This window comes from Ovis aries, chromosome 3, assembly GCF_016772045.2.
Source record: "Ovis aries strain OAR_USU_Benz2616 breed Rambouillet chromosome 3, ARS-UI_Ramb_v3.0, whole genome shotgun sequence".
NCBI lineage: Eukaryota > Metazoa > Chordata > Mammalia > Artiodactyla > Bovidae > Ovis > Ovis aries.
In genome coordinates, this window is record NC_056056.1 from 81,797,513 (window position 1) to 81,812,945 (window position 15,433).

Here is a 15,433-nt window from a genome sequence, read left to right on the forward strand (position 1 = left end):
CATTCCTGAGGCAAAATTCTCTACCTTTACTAGATCTCTTCTTTAACTTTCTAAACGTGAATCTGTAAATTCTTATTAAGTTTGCTTTAGTTGTTTTGAAGTCATTTGCAACGAAAGACTTCTAATACAGGGACTTCCCTGATGGTCCAGTGGTTAGGATTAGGCACTTTACTGCTATGGCCCTGGGTTCAATCCATGGCCAGAGAACTAAGATCCCACAAGCTGTACAGTGTGGCCAAAAAAATTAATTAATTAAAAATTACAAAAAGTTAAAAAAGAGAGAGAGGGAGAAAGAGTTCTAACACAGACATTAAGGACACAGAACTGAAAGCACCTGTTGACTGGCTGAGTGTGAAGTGAGGGAAAAGGAGTCATGAATGATGCCTGAATTTTCAGCTTAGGCAATTAAGTGGAATGTGATGCTGCTCACTGAGAGGCAAAGCTGACTGGGGGCTAATAAATATGATGAGTACATGTCTGTACACACTGTGGCTGGGGTACTCATATGAGGATGTCCTGGGCTGGAGTTAGCTGGTGTGGGACACGTCAAGTAGTAACCAAGGCCATGGGAGCAAACGGAGCAGCATATGGTGTTTGCACAAGACATGGGATGTAACTCTCAGCAACATGCACCCCGAAGGTTCCAGAAAGGAGACAGAGGAGAGGCCAGGAGGAGGAAAACCGTAAGACTTCATCTGGCAGCCTTTAATACAATGGACCAAAATTTACGTGTTTCACTGTGGAATAACTTCCCTATGTTTCAACGTAAAATTACTCTGAACGATGGCTGAAAGACAATCTATCTTCATTTATGTTTTTTTAAAATTTGAGGTTTCCTGACACCTTATATTCCTTTCGAGTAAAATAAAATCTACCCTACTTCTTTCAAAAGATTAAAAGTACCTAAAAGAAATAACCTCTTTTCATCCAACAGGTTGAAAGCTTGAAGATTTTACAAAACAAAACTTGGAGAGCAACTGAGGAGGAATGTGATGTTATTTGAGAATAAAGCAAATATGTCAGAGGCTTTCAAAAGCCATCCTGAAAGCCTGTCAGAGCCATATGAATGCAGCTGCAATGCTAACCTCGTTCCTTTCTTACAAGTCATAGCCTGCTCCACACAAAAGGATTAACACTACTCCACAGCAACTATAAACGCGGTGGCATTTTATGTAATAATCCCACAAACATAATTTAGACCAAAAAAACTTATCACTGTATGCTTTTTCAGTTATGTCAGTCATATTCCCGAGGTTCAATTTTTCCTTTAGATTTTTTAATCTGTATAGATTGAACAAAATAACATTTTGCTAAAGAAGAAGCCAAGTAGAGCATGTAGTCTTAATTTTGAGATTAGATATCCAACTACTTCAGCATTTCAGTAGTACAATGTATCTGAAACATCACTGAAAGTGGTTGAAGCTGCTTGACTATTTTATCTTAAAGGTACCATAAGAATTCTTGGAGAAGGAAATGGCAACCCACTCCAGTATCCTTGCCTGGAGAATCCCGTGGGCAGAGGAGCCTGGCAGGTTACAGTCCATGGGGTCGCAAGAGTCAGACATGACTTGTGACTAAGCCACCACCATCATAAGAATGACGGCAAGTCAGCACATCTTATGAATGTGGTCAGGTGGGGGCGTGCTGCGATTCATGGGGTTGCAAAGAGTCGGACACGACTGAGCAACTGAACTGAACTGAACTGTACTCTCCTGAAACCTAAGAGTATGCAACATACTTCAAGGACTTGCGAAACAAAAAATGTATTTTACAAGATAAATAACCTATTCAAATTTTTTTTACCTTTATTTCTGCTCCTTTTGATTTTTTCTGCCAATCCCACACAGTAAGCATATGCTCATTGGAGTCATCAATAACACATAAATGAACACCTGAATCCTAAAGAAAAGTCAGTTTAAATAAGGCATTTAAAAATCTTCAGATAAGGCTTACTTTTAAAAAAGAAATACCATATTATGAAAACCACCAACATTAAGATAAATACAAAATCCTTTAAACTCATGGTTCCTTGAAATATAATGAATATACTATTTACTAAGACTGTATTTTCTTCAGAAATATAATAAGGATTCTTATTTTTTTCCATATTTCTAATTTTTTCCCCTAGGTTGATTTCCATTTGCTATCTAGCTACTTCCACTATTCAAAAATAGCAAATAATCAATTTTGAGGATAGTCCATTCTGCATCTTAAAGTATCTTCTGCTTTAAAGTGTTCTGACTGCTTTTAAAGTATTTTCCTTTGCAGTAGATGTGAAATGTATATAATTTTATAACTTTGGTCCTAAATTTCGGTAAATCTGTTGGAATAAGTTATGTGAAAGTTTGCCGATTTTAGTTTTCCATGATATTATTGATTTATATTAAAATGAATAAACAAGATAAATAAAAACATAAATAAATTCCTTTCTATTTTCCTAAAACTATTTTCATTCACTAACTGATACCTTCCAGAAAAAGAACTGTGGATGATATTAAAAGATTATTTTTTTTCTAGTAGCATTTGTAATATATACCTTATGATGTCTATGGAACAAAGAAATACTGTGGTGACAAGTGAGAGTACTGAGGAAGGGCAGAGCTTACTCTCTTCTCTTTTGCCTTCTTTTACCCTGTACTGGAATGATTACCTAAACTAGGAAAAGTCAGTGCAGGAGGCAATTCAAGACAATCTTAACACTGTAACAATATCAACCAGAAGACAACAGTTACTGCTACAGAGATTTTAGGGGGTAAAAAAGGTAGTAAAAGTATTTCCCTTCTCTCTGCTCATCACCTTTTCTCATCTCCTTTCTTCTAATTCCTGATTCATGAGAACCCTTGACATTCAGTGCTTGTAAGCTAGTAAAGTTCCTGTATCCACCCAAATTTATACTTCTGCTCTAAAAATGTCCCTTCCTCCTCCACATCCCACAAAACAGCCATAAACCAGAATACAACTGCTGATAGTTAGGAATTAAAGAGATAATGTGAATACATAAATATATTCTAAAGTAAGTATGAGGCCCAATAAAATCTGGAGGGATATTTGTATTTGAAATGAAAAAATTATGCATCCTAAAAATATAGATGTTCTCTCGTATGGTCTATAACGATTACATACAGTTCAAGAATAAACAGAATGTTTAAATGAGCAACATCTTATTTCATTCTCCCCAGAATAAAGCATCAAGACTTAGGTTAAGATTGCTAGATGCTGAATTTTAAACTTAAATATAAAACCATGCCATCATCAATTCAGAACCTAAACAATTCATGACTTTAATGAGCACAAAGATCTGGCTATTTTCTTTGCTGCAACATGACATTAAGAAAAGACAATACTCATGGCAGAATTGGCCAAGTTTCATGTCCCTAAATTTTGTAAGTAAAATAGACTTCTATGACTCAAGCTGAATCAAAAACATATCTTATTACTTACTTCAATTTTACTATGCTATGTATGCAATTCCTTTAACCATTTCCTGCTATTACACTGGAATTCTATTTCAGGCAGAATAACATAAGTATAATTAAGTGTAATATCCTGGATCTTATCTAAACCAAAGTCCTTTAGTATTTCAGTTAAAATGCTGGCCACTGATAAGCAACAGCTAACATCTAATTTTTCAATTAAGTGATACCTTTCTATGAACACACACACAAACCTGAGCTTAACATCTTTTCTGTATCTTTGTGTGGCTGGCTTACTCCCTTAAAAATTGTTACTTACTGCTTTTGAAAAATCCAGGCATCCTACTCCACGTTCAAAAGTTCCAAGTCCAATAATTTGCAGTGTAGAAAGACTAACTGAATCCCACACTCTGACATGGGGTTGAAGGGGCTGCAAAAACAAGGGGAAAAATACAAGATAGCAGGACTTAACTAGTATTTACATAGATGAAAATACCACTCCTACAAGAACTGTTTGCCATCTTTAAAAAATAATGATGGATGGATAAATGTCTAATAAAAAATAGCCAGTACATTTACACATGCCCCCAAAGAATGTTGAGCAGGTATTTTCTTCTCATACTACAAAAATAAGGAAATGACAAAGTGATAATAGTAGCAGCAAATGATCTGAGTATCTAGTATGTGCTATATACTATTCTAATATGTCACATGCATTAATTCATTTAATTCTCACAGACCCTGGGGGTTAGGTGCTATTATAATCATCATTCAACAAATGAGGAAATTGAGATAGTTTTTAAAATTAATTATTTTATTTTAATTGGAGGCTAATTCCTTTACAATGTTGTGGTGGTTTTTGCCATATACTGACATGAATCAGCCAAGGGTGCATGGGTCCCCTCTTCCTGAATCCCCCTTCTACCTCTCTCCCTGGGTTGTCCTAGAGCACTGGTTTTGAGTGCCCTGCTTCATGCATCCAACTTGCACTGGTCATCTATTTTACATATGGCAATACACAAGTTTCAATGCTATTCTGAAATAGAGATTTAAATAACTTGTCCATAGTTATCCAGCTATTAAAAGGTAGACTCAGGATTCTAATACCAGCAAATCTGCACTGGAAATCCTGCTTTTTGCATTACTTTCATTCCTGAGAAAATAATATATAAAAAAAAAAAATCAGTGTCCAAAAATTGCTAAGCAAACAGCCCTTAAACAGAATTTAGAACTGGAATGAGTATTAAAAGTCATCCAATATACTTTTCTTTAAAGAAACCAGGCAGAAAATGCTATTAAGTATAGTCATATACATGCTAATCAGTCATCATTAATATTCACTGATCCTTATTAATAAGGGATTTGTCATGTAAGCCAATAGTATTGAATAATAACTGAAAAATTTTAAGTGCTATTTCTAGTCATATATAAATTACATATAAAATCATATGTAAAATATAAAATTAAGGGATCCATCAATTTAGGATAATTATAGTACCTTCCAGCAGACTGATAAATTATTCTATACTTAAAAAAAGAACTTTAATAAGCTTATCAGTTCTCCCATTCTTATAAATAAATAGCTTCCTTAGGGAGAACACTTATTTTTTGAAAAGGAATATTTTAGTGTGACTCTCTTGTTCTTTTTTTTAATGTTATTACATTCTATTATTTTTTCCTCTGCTTATACTAAAAATTCCTTAATAGTTAAATTTTAAGAGAATGAAATAAATGAGTTAGGGTTAAATACAATCAATTCCATCCTAATATCAATATCACCTGGTACAGAATGCATAAAACTGTGCCACTCACCCTTCCATCCTTATCCACTCCAGCTATCTGTCCAGTTGCAATCCTAATTTTGTCAGGATGTATAGCAAGGCTAAAAAGCAGTGTTAACAACAATTTTAAATACAGGAAAGATGTAAAACAGCAGAAACATGCCTCAGTATCAACATTTTTCAAACAGTTTTTAATCATTAAAAAAACTCAATGTGACCCATTTGTTTTATTTTCTTTGGCTAATCAAATAAACATCAATTACCTATAGGTCTTGTAAGTTTTCTGCGGTATTTTTGCCTTCTTTGTTAAACTGAATTATTGGAGCACTAAATTTGAAGAAAATATCTACTCATAATTGTGGCATGATAAATTTATCACATGTTCACAATAAAGGAACTTGTTTCTTTCTAGTCTTACACCTAGACATATTCACATAGTTTTATTACTGTGAAGATGTAATATTACATCTTGTAAAGATTTTAAATGTTGGAGAATAATGAATTTAAGCAATAAACAGAGGGAATACATTTTTTGTTTTTGGTATTATTGCTCATTATTTTCCAGAACAGTTATCAATTTAAATTGTTATAAAGAAATAAAAATGTTTTCAACATTTCACTACAACTTCCTCATATTAAGAATTATACCTTTTAACATGTCTTGGTAATCTGATTGGTATAAAAGATTATCAGTTTAATTTATTTTATTATTAAAGAGGCTAGAGTTTTTCAATATGTTGCTTTAACTAATGTTATTTCTTCTCAAATAGTTCATATGCTTTGAAAGAAAAATGAAAGTGAAAGTCACTCAGTCGTATCCAACTCTTTGCGACCCCATGGAATATACAGTCCATGGAACTCTCTAGGCCAGGACACTGGAGTGGGTCGCCTTTCCGTTTTCCAGGGGATCTTCCCAACCCACGGATCAAACCCAGGTCTCCCGCACTGCATGCAGATTCTTTACCAGCTAAGCCTCGAGGGAACCCAAGAATAGTGGAGTGGGTAGCCTATCTCTTTTCCAGTGGATTTTCCTGATTCAGGAATTGCACTGGGGTCTCCTACACTGCAAGCAGATTCTTTACTAACTGAGCTATCAGGGAAGCCCATACATCCTTTATTGAGATCAATTACATTGACAGTTAATATCTGAACCAAACACATATATTACCTAATCCATCAATTTTACTTTTTTTAATATAGATCAATTACATTGAGTTAATTAAAAATCTAATATTTACATTTTTCCATATTTAATTCAAATCTTAAACACTTAAAGCAAAATTGCTGGATTAGGTAATATATGTGCATGGTTCAAATATCAAAAACTACAAAAACACTTACAAAACTCTGCTAAAATCTCATCTATCTGGCTATTATCCCTACTCTCTGTAACACCAACCAGGTAATCGCTGTAATCAGTTTCTTTTTATTACTAATTCTGGAAAAATTTTACCTATGTGAAAGTCAAGATAAATATTTATCTTCCACCTCCTTTTTTACACAAATGGTCAAATACTACACATTTTCTTGTTCTTTTATACTTACGAGTGTATCTTAGGGATCTTTCCATTTAATACACAAACACTCTCCTCATTCTTTAATTTTATTGAAGCAGAGTTGATTTACAATGTTGTGTTAATTTATGTTGCACAAAGTGATTCAGTTATATATATATATATTTTTTTTTCTTTTTCACATTAATTTCCATTATGGTTTATCACAGGGTACTGAATATAAATCCCTGTGCTATACAATAGGACTGTGTTGTATATCCATTCTATATATAATAGATGGCATCTGCTAATTCCAAACTCCCTGTTCTTTTCTCCCCAGTCTCAACAAATCTATTCTCTATTAAGTAAGTCTGTTTCTGCTCTTTTGCACCATATTTTAGATCTAAATGTGTGATATCACATCATAATCGTCTTTCTCTTTCTGACTTACTTCACTTAAGTAGGGTAATCTCTAAGTCCATCTAAACTCATTCTTTATGGCTTCGTGGCTGCATGCATACCACACATTACTAGTTTCCAGCTAAAAGATATTCAGGTTCTTTCCAACCTTTACCATCAAAAATGATGTTGTAATAAGTAATCTTGTACATGTATTATTATCCTTCTAGTGAAAAAGACAAAATTTTAATCATCTCTAAAAGTTGAACAATATCTATATTTTAAGTCTAATGTATATTAATTTTTTTCTAGGTATAGATATAGTTGCCAGAATAGAAGATTTTAAATGTTGGAAAATAATGAATTTAAGCAATAGGTAATTAAAGTTAACTTCAAAGTAGTAAAATTGAGTACTTCAAAAATACCCCGAGCATAGAAAAGGAGTTCTCACACTTTTATGGTTCTCACTCTATTTTATAGTTTGATCCTTATTCAGCTATGATTTCCCTTTCCTCCCAAAAGTCTCAACTTCAAAACTTACCTACAGAAAATAAATTCTCAATAAATATTAAGTAACCAATAATCACTCTCAGAAGTATGTCAAAGTCTAGTCTGCCACATATATCTGATGTTACAGGCCAGAGGAGAAAGTATAAACGCTCTGGGAAAGCCAAAGAAGCGCCCATCAAAATTTATAGATGATATGTTGCAGGTATCTATTGCAGGTACCTGTTCATGCAGGTATCACACCAACTATTTTGGAGACCCATAAGTCTTTTTTATTTTTGAAATCTACCTATAGGATGTCCATAATATCCTTAAATTCTCATTTTTCCATAAGAAATCATTTCCAATAAAAACCTAGCTTAATAAAATACAAAAATAAGAGCATGAAATAAATATATATATACATACAGACACACACACACATATATATATAAATGATACCAACCATTTTACACAGTCTGTATGACCCAGGTAGTGCCGTTGAGTTCGCTCTTCATAATTAAATAGTACTACTACTGATGCTATGAAATAAACAATTTCCCCGGTAGGAAGAAGGTAAACATTAGCTCGACAATCCTTTCCTCGATAACCGTATCTTAAAATAGAGAGTCAAGGTTTCGAACAAACATAACTTTCAAAATGTTAAATAATTTATTAATGGATATGTAAAGGAATCAGTATAAGTAAAGAGGACTGGACTGTAACTATAAAACTCATGTCTTGCCATTAGCCCTTGTGCAGTTCCAAGACTTAATATGCTTAAATCCTAGTTTCCTCATTCAACCAAGAAATACATATTGAGCTCCTACTGTGTATCAGGCATAGAGTAGAATATGCATTTCTGAACAAAAATATGTGGGTCTGTGTCCCTGGAGTTCTTGCTTTTCAAAGGTAACAAAAATTTACACCAAGTATATTAGAAATTGTGGAAGGAAAAACAACAGGATGCTAAGAAGAAAACACAGGAGGAGGATCTAACTTAAATGGAGAGAGAAAAAGAGAGAGAGAGCAAAAGATGGGCTACTTGAGGGAATCTCCTGGCGATCTACTGGCTGGACTCTGCGCTCTCACTGCTTAACCAGGTTTGATCCCTAGTTGGGACCTAAGATCCCACAAACCACATGGTGCAGCCCAAAATTAAACAAAAAAAGAAGAGCTACTTGACACTTATACTTACCCTAATTGATGAATAAAACATAGCCAGGCACAGTTTGGTATAAGCAGAGTACCTGCTAAAAAACTATGCAGAATCACAGGATTGGTGAATTTTCTCAAGCTAATTTCTGCCAAAAGGAGGGACTGATTCAAGGAGTGGGAAAGAGGATATCAGAGAATGGAGGCAAAAAGCAAAGTTCAAACATTAAGTTTCTTCTGCTTCACTAAGAATTTCTTAGAATGTCTAAGAGAAATGAGGCTTCCTAAGTGAAATAAGGAGCACTGTTTCATATACTCATTTTTAAGAAAATGTCTGGTCGTAAAGAAGTTAATTCTCAAATTAGAATCCACCTTGCTAATTTCAGCTCTTAATAAGATAATTCATATTATTTCAAAGGTTACAAAATGCTTAACTGATGTTTCCTTATTTAATTCTTAAAACGGACCTGTGAGGTAGGGATTACTGACCTCTTTTTATATGGGAAGAAGTAAGGTTCATTGAGGGTAAGTGGCAGAGCCAAGACTCAAAACACCAGCCTTCCAATTCTAGTCTGATGCCTCTTTCACTACACCACAAGCACCTGCCTTGATGTCCATGGAATACTGCTTACCCTATCTGAAGATATTAATTTTGGTGCTTTTAAGTTGCGAACAGCAATATACACATAATATGTGAAAGGATTAGAGAACATCTCTTTACTTTCTCAAATGGTCACTGTTTATCAAGTTTACTTGACATAAAGACAATTCTGACAGACGTCAGGTAAAGTAATTTTTCTTAAAGACAGAGCAAACAAATTTGCTGTCACAATAGAAAAGGATACACCCACTCCAGTTTGAGCTTCTCAGGAGGCAGTTCTGTTCTGATGTCATCATAGTTGTCAACATCAGAAGGAATGAACATTGTAATTGGTCGACCTCGCATAAACATTTTAATGTATTCTCCTTCTGTTGAAACACAAGAAAAAAATTAAGACAGATGTATTTGCTGAATATTCATGAAAAACATATTATTAATATGCTAGAATAAAAACAAGACAGAAAATAGCTACTTCAGAATTCGAGTCTCATTATATGTAACTGCTTTTGTATAAAGACTTAGTTTAAAATATCAAAGGAAAAAAATCACTGGTCATTCCTTAAGTGAGAATAACTTCTCATAATTAAAATATAATTTATCTATAAGTTGACAGATTTCAACAAGAAAGTCAGGAAAATTGAGGTATAAAAATACAAGAGGAAATAATTTTGTGATGGAAGGTTCTCTGACCATTGAAAAAAAAGATTATCAGAGTCCTCTGACGACAACCATGTCTGATGGTTGTCACTACCTGATCAACCTACTGACATTTAATGGCAGCCAAAAACCATGGCCACAGAATATACCATGAGTGGAGTCAGACACCCCCATAAGTCAAGCACAGAGAGAGACTAAGCACTGTTACACAGGGCAGTGATCACAGAGGGAGCAAAGACGACCAACGTCCTTCATTTCACAACTGTGCCTACGATCAGCCTCGAGTTTAAGCAATTAAATTCAATTATAATGCACTAAAATCTTAAAGACTGTGCTAGGAAATAGTTTTCTAGTTTGTAGCCTAGGTAATATTAACATAACAGCACAAACATCTTTTATTTACATAAGCCAATAGCTGCTTATAAGATCTGCAATAGTCTAAAACTAAAAATGTTAAAAAGACAACTCCAGAATCAAATCAACATTTATGGTACACCTTTTACAAATAAAAACAATACTTAAGTGATCAGATCAGACTGTTTGTAAGTCTTAAGAAACAAAACAACAACACCCATCCTTGGCTGATCTACATACAGACAGGTTTAATAAATGTTGATGGTGGCTGTGAAATGTTTACGAAAGAACCTAAAAGGGAAGGAGAAAATACGGGACTGCGTGTAAATGCACAGGCGCTGTCTAGAACTTGGTAACTTGTCTGTTACGATAGGAAAATCACGTTAGAAACGAAGTGTGATTATCAATCAGAGGTTGAGTCAGCCTTAGGACTTCTAATAAGGAATGAGCTAAGCCACTAAAGAGACGCGTAGATAATTCAATAGCTTATGTAACACAAACCATGAAAGCAGAAGGAAAAAAACCATTTGCTGAATGTTTGTAAGTATTTCTTCAGAGTAAGACTTTTAAACTGTACTTGCTATGGGTGAGAAGTTCAAGTTATTTTTATTATTATTACAGTGTGCTCGGCCTCACGGTTTGATCTAAGAACAGGCTAAGACCTCCCACGCCACAATTTTTTAACACCACATGATGTATGTCTCTATTACTTCTGAATCTAAGAGTGGGCTCTGTTTCCTGGACTTTGATGATAACTAAACAATTTAGTTATCAGCTGTAACTATTTCCCTTCAGCAATCATCTTTATCTGTACCTCCTTGTCATTTTTTGTAAGGTCCACTTTCTTCTAGGTGTCAGTTTGTTACATAATTTTCCCTCTAGTTGGTTTTTGTTTTTGTTTTTTAGAGAAAATAAATCCTTAAAGGAAAATAAATTCCTGTCCTGTGGAATTTCTTCCAAGGTCATTCACTGGTCAGAGGTGTACAGCATAAATGCTTTCTGAATGGAAAAAAAATATTTCATAGATGTTTCTATTGCCAGTTAAAGGAGACTGTATATCCAGCAAAGGGAATGGGTTAGGGCAGCATCAAAGAAAAGAAAGTGCCCTCCTCTGCTAATAGGGGCTTCCCTGGTGGCTCAGAGGGTAAAGTGTCTGACCGCAATGTGGGAGACCTGGGTTCGATCCCTGGGTCGGGAAGATCCCCTGGAGAAGTAAATGGCAACCCACTCCAGTATTCTTGCCTGGAAAATGCCATGGATGGAGGGACCTGGCAGGCTACAGTCAATGGGATCGCAAAGAGTCGTACACGACTGAGCAACTTCACTTTTGCTAATAGAGACAGCTCAGAATACTGTACTGATTTCTTCAGCAACTGTAAAGCAGCATAAGCAACCAAGTCTAAGCAAAGCAGCTGTATCTATGCTTGCAAACTTTTCTAATATAATATAAAAATGGCAATGCATATTAGGATGAAAATCCTTTTCCTGTCTATAAATTGGCGGTATACATGTTGGAGGCTGAGTATATATCTAGACACTGGGAACCATTCCAGTAACTGAGGGGGGCAACACATTATAGTGGAAAAGAGCGTGAGCTTTAGAGACACACTGTCTGGGATTTGAATCCCAGCTTTATCCTCTTCCTAACCATAAGACTCATAAATAAAATGATAACACTACTTACCATTTGGAATTCTGATTGAACAAATAAGATATCACACTGTAAAGTATGAGGTCTTGACAAGTATTTCTTTCCTTCCCTTTGTAAGCATTCTAAACACTGTCTAGGAACTGCTTATAATACATGATTCAACACTCTTCTCTCTTCAAAAGCTTTAAAGCAACTGTCCACAGAACAGCAACTGCAGGCAAATGAGCTAGAATTCTGAGGGTCCTATCTGGGCCACTAATACAGGGGTCACAAGTTCAAGTGTCTAGAGGCCCAGGCAGAAAATGCAAATTGAGACCCCTGGGAGCAGATGGGATGACCAGTTAGGGTGGGGGCCCTGGTATCCACAGGCCCACCTTAAGGAGGCAGCAGTTAATCCACCTCAGGAAAGATGTGGGCCCAGTGCTGCTAGAGCTTCTCATTTTTCAAGAGAAACAGAAAATCTATAATTTATTGTGAAGTCTCCCAATTTTTAAATATTTACTCCTTTGCCAAAGAGGGAGAATACCATGTTAAAACACACCTTTGGCCTACACAAAACTCACTAGTTTGCAAACTAAGAAGAGAGTCTTTACCTTGGGAGTTAGATAAAATATGTAGATGAAGAACCTCTTTGCTCCTCCGTCACTCGTGAGTCAAATTCTCACTGCAAACATTTTGAGTCTGTCAGGTTTCTTGACCTTATAGCTAAACCACTCAGTTGTTTTATCAACTGCTACTTTCTGGCTGTCCTCACTGTACTCCAGCATGAAAGTCAAGGGGAACAGAGGGGCCATGGGACGAAAAGCATATGAGGTCAGTATTAGTAATTAATACAGTAATAAAGTCAGGTGGTCCAGAAATGTGAGAAAAAGAAATGATTAAATTATCTATCTCTTGATAATTAGTAAACACAGCATAGGGCTATCTGTATTCAATAACGAAGCTGCTGCTTCCTGAAATGTAAGTCATCTCAACATTTTATCTATTTTGACACTGTGAAAATTCCTGGTACTGACAGAGTGGCTACAACAGTATAGTGGACAGAATGCAAGCTTTGTGATAGAGGCCATCCTTATTTGAATCTAAGCTTTACCACTTACTAGCTTATGCTCAAATAAAATAAATACTCTTAATTGAATCTGATCAATGACAGATATTTATAAAAGAAGAAATTCAGGGAATTCCCTGGTGATCTAGTGGTTAGAACTCAGTGCTTTCATTGCCAGGCCCTAGCTTCAATCCCTGATCAGGGAACTAAGATCCTCCAAGCTACATGGTGTAAGGAAAAATAAACAAAAACACAAGAAACTGTGTGGGATATTGTTAATAAATTTTATCAGTTCATTTCTCTAGATACACATAATGTTGGAAGAAGAAGAAATCCTACAGCTCACCTAATCCAAACACCTATTTTTACAGGAGAAACCAAGGCTCAGAAAGGTCAAATGAGTTCCTAGACTGTGTCCCAAAATGTCTATTACTTAGAACTTGTGAAATATTTTCTTTCTAAACTATTGTTCTAGATCTGTACAATTTGGAACAAGAGCCACTGGCAGAATACTTGGCAGGCAGTCATCGTGAACTGAGGCATGCTCTAAGTATAAAATACGCACCAGAGTCTGAGAGTCTGATGATGTTTGTATGGAAAAAAAAGTAAAACGTTTCCTTAATGTTCCTCCGCCCATGCCCATGCCTCTCACCCCCAGCTTCATGATATGTGGAATCTCAGTTTCCTGCCCAGGAAGTAAACCTGTACCCTCTGCACTGAACACACAGCATCTTAACTACTGGGCTACCAGGTAAGTCACTCATTAATGGTTTTGTATATTGATCACCCACTGATATTCTGAATACACTGGATTAAATATATTAATCTTATTGTTGTTGTTGTTTAGAGACTGAGTTGTATCTGACTCTTTGTGATAACGTAGACTGCAGCCTGCCAGGCTCCTCTGTCCATGAGACTTTCCAGGCAAGAATACTGAAGGCGTTGCCATTTCCTTCTCCGGAGGGATCTTCCCGAACCAAGGATTGAACCCTCGTTTCCTGCATTGGCAGGTGGGTTCTTACCACTGAGCCACTGGAGAAGCCCAAACTTATCTTACCTGTGAAAATTTTCTTTTTTAAAAATGTTGCTATTAGAACATTTAAAAGTATATGTGCTTTATATATTTCCATCGGGCAGTACTGTTCAGACAGTGGTGAGGTCCTTAGGCTACATAAGTCCAATTACCTGATAATGTAGCTTACTTATAATCCAAATAGTATTAGCTTGAGCCCTGAATTCCCAACAACAGGGAAATCAGAGTACAAGAGAAGAAAAAGATGTTTCTGCTGTGTTATCTTTTGGAACAGTGAGTGTTAGACAAAAATACGAAATACTGTATTTCTATGTCCTTCATGCACACCTCTTAGTCCTTGCCCTTCAGTCTCCTCACATGCTGTTAACTATTCTACTTAAGCATCAACCCTGGGCTGTTTTATCTTCCAAAGTGCTCCAAATTGCAAAATGATCTTTATATTCCCTAATCCAAACTTTCTGGGATAGTTACTCTCAGGTGTTCTGAGAAAAGTATTGCTGAAATAATTCATATTGATATAAACAATTGGTTATCAATATTACATGCTTAAAAGATGTGCATCAAAATTTATTAATCTTTCACAGATTATAACAAAACAAAAGTGTAGAAGAAAACTGTACTCTTATCCAAGACTGTTTCCTGCTCTTTTTTTTTTTAAATAGCTTTCCCTATTTCTGCACCTAGAGATATTAAGGGAAAAAAAAGAAAAGCCTTTCAAAGACAGCAGCAGCAGAGCTTCAAGGGTTTGGACTATGATTTGTACTTATTTGTGTAATGGGCACTGCCCGTAGAAAGCCATCTGACCTTCTAGAATACTTATAGTTTAAAGCATCTTTCTCCCAAAGTTTTCACTTTAGAAATTTCATTTTTATTTGTATTTCATGATCTTTAGAACAAAAAGGCTCCCCACCACAACTGAATTTGGGTTTTATATTTCACTAAAATGTGGCAGTGTGGTTCTACCCAATTTCAGCAAACAGAAAATTGCAGAATCTTTAATGTGCGATTTTCCTCAGATACTACCTGTTCTACTCCCCCAAAGCACAGAGCTGCAGAACAGGCCAGTAAACAAGATTCTAGAAATACTGTCACAATTTTATGGTACAAAGTGACAAAAACCCATTTAAGGAAAGCTAAAATCTTTTCTTAGAACAAATTCATTTTTAAACAAAATATTTCAAGTTTTACACTAGAGTAATATTTTTTTTTAATTCCAATGGAACTACCTAATTTATGAGGATCTTTGGATTTTGATAAGAAAGTTGATATATGCTGTTATAAAATCTTAATTTCACTCCTTTTCAAAGGTCTAGCTGTAAAAACAGATCATAAAATGAAGGCTGCAAAATAAAAAGGCGAGTC

The 15,433-nt window shown here is 35.3% G+C and overlaps 1 protein-coding gene across 13 annotated transcripts in view; it reads right to left on the reverse strand.

Annotated features, from left to right (window-relative positions):
• EML4 (EMAP like 4) overlaps positions 1-15,433 on the reverse strand; it is a 149,200-nt gene that overhangs the window by 41,343 nt on the left and 92,424 nt on the right. For all 13 annotated transcript variants that reach the window (XM_060412231.1, XM_060412229.1, XM_042246251.2 and 10 more), the window contains 5 exons: positions 9,573-9,696; positions 8,039-8,188; positions 5,226-5,295; positions 3,733-3,843; positions 1,804-1,899 (listed from right to left, as the gene is read on the reverse strand). In XM_060412231.1, the coding sequence (XP_060268214.1) occupies positions 1,804-1,899; positions 3,733-3,843; positions 5,226-5,295; positions 8,039-8,188; positions 9,573-9,696 (551 nt within the window). The remainder of the gene's footprint in view (positions 1-1,803; positions 1,900-3,732; positions 3,844-5,225; positions 5,296-8,038; positions 8,189-9,572; positions 9,697-15,433) is intronic.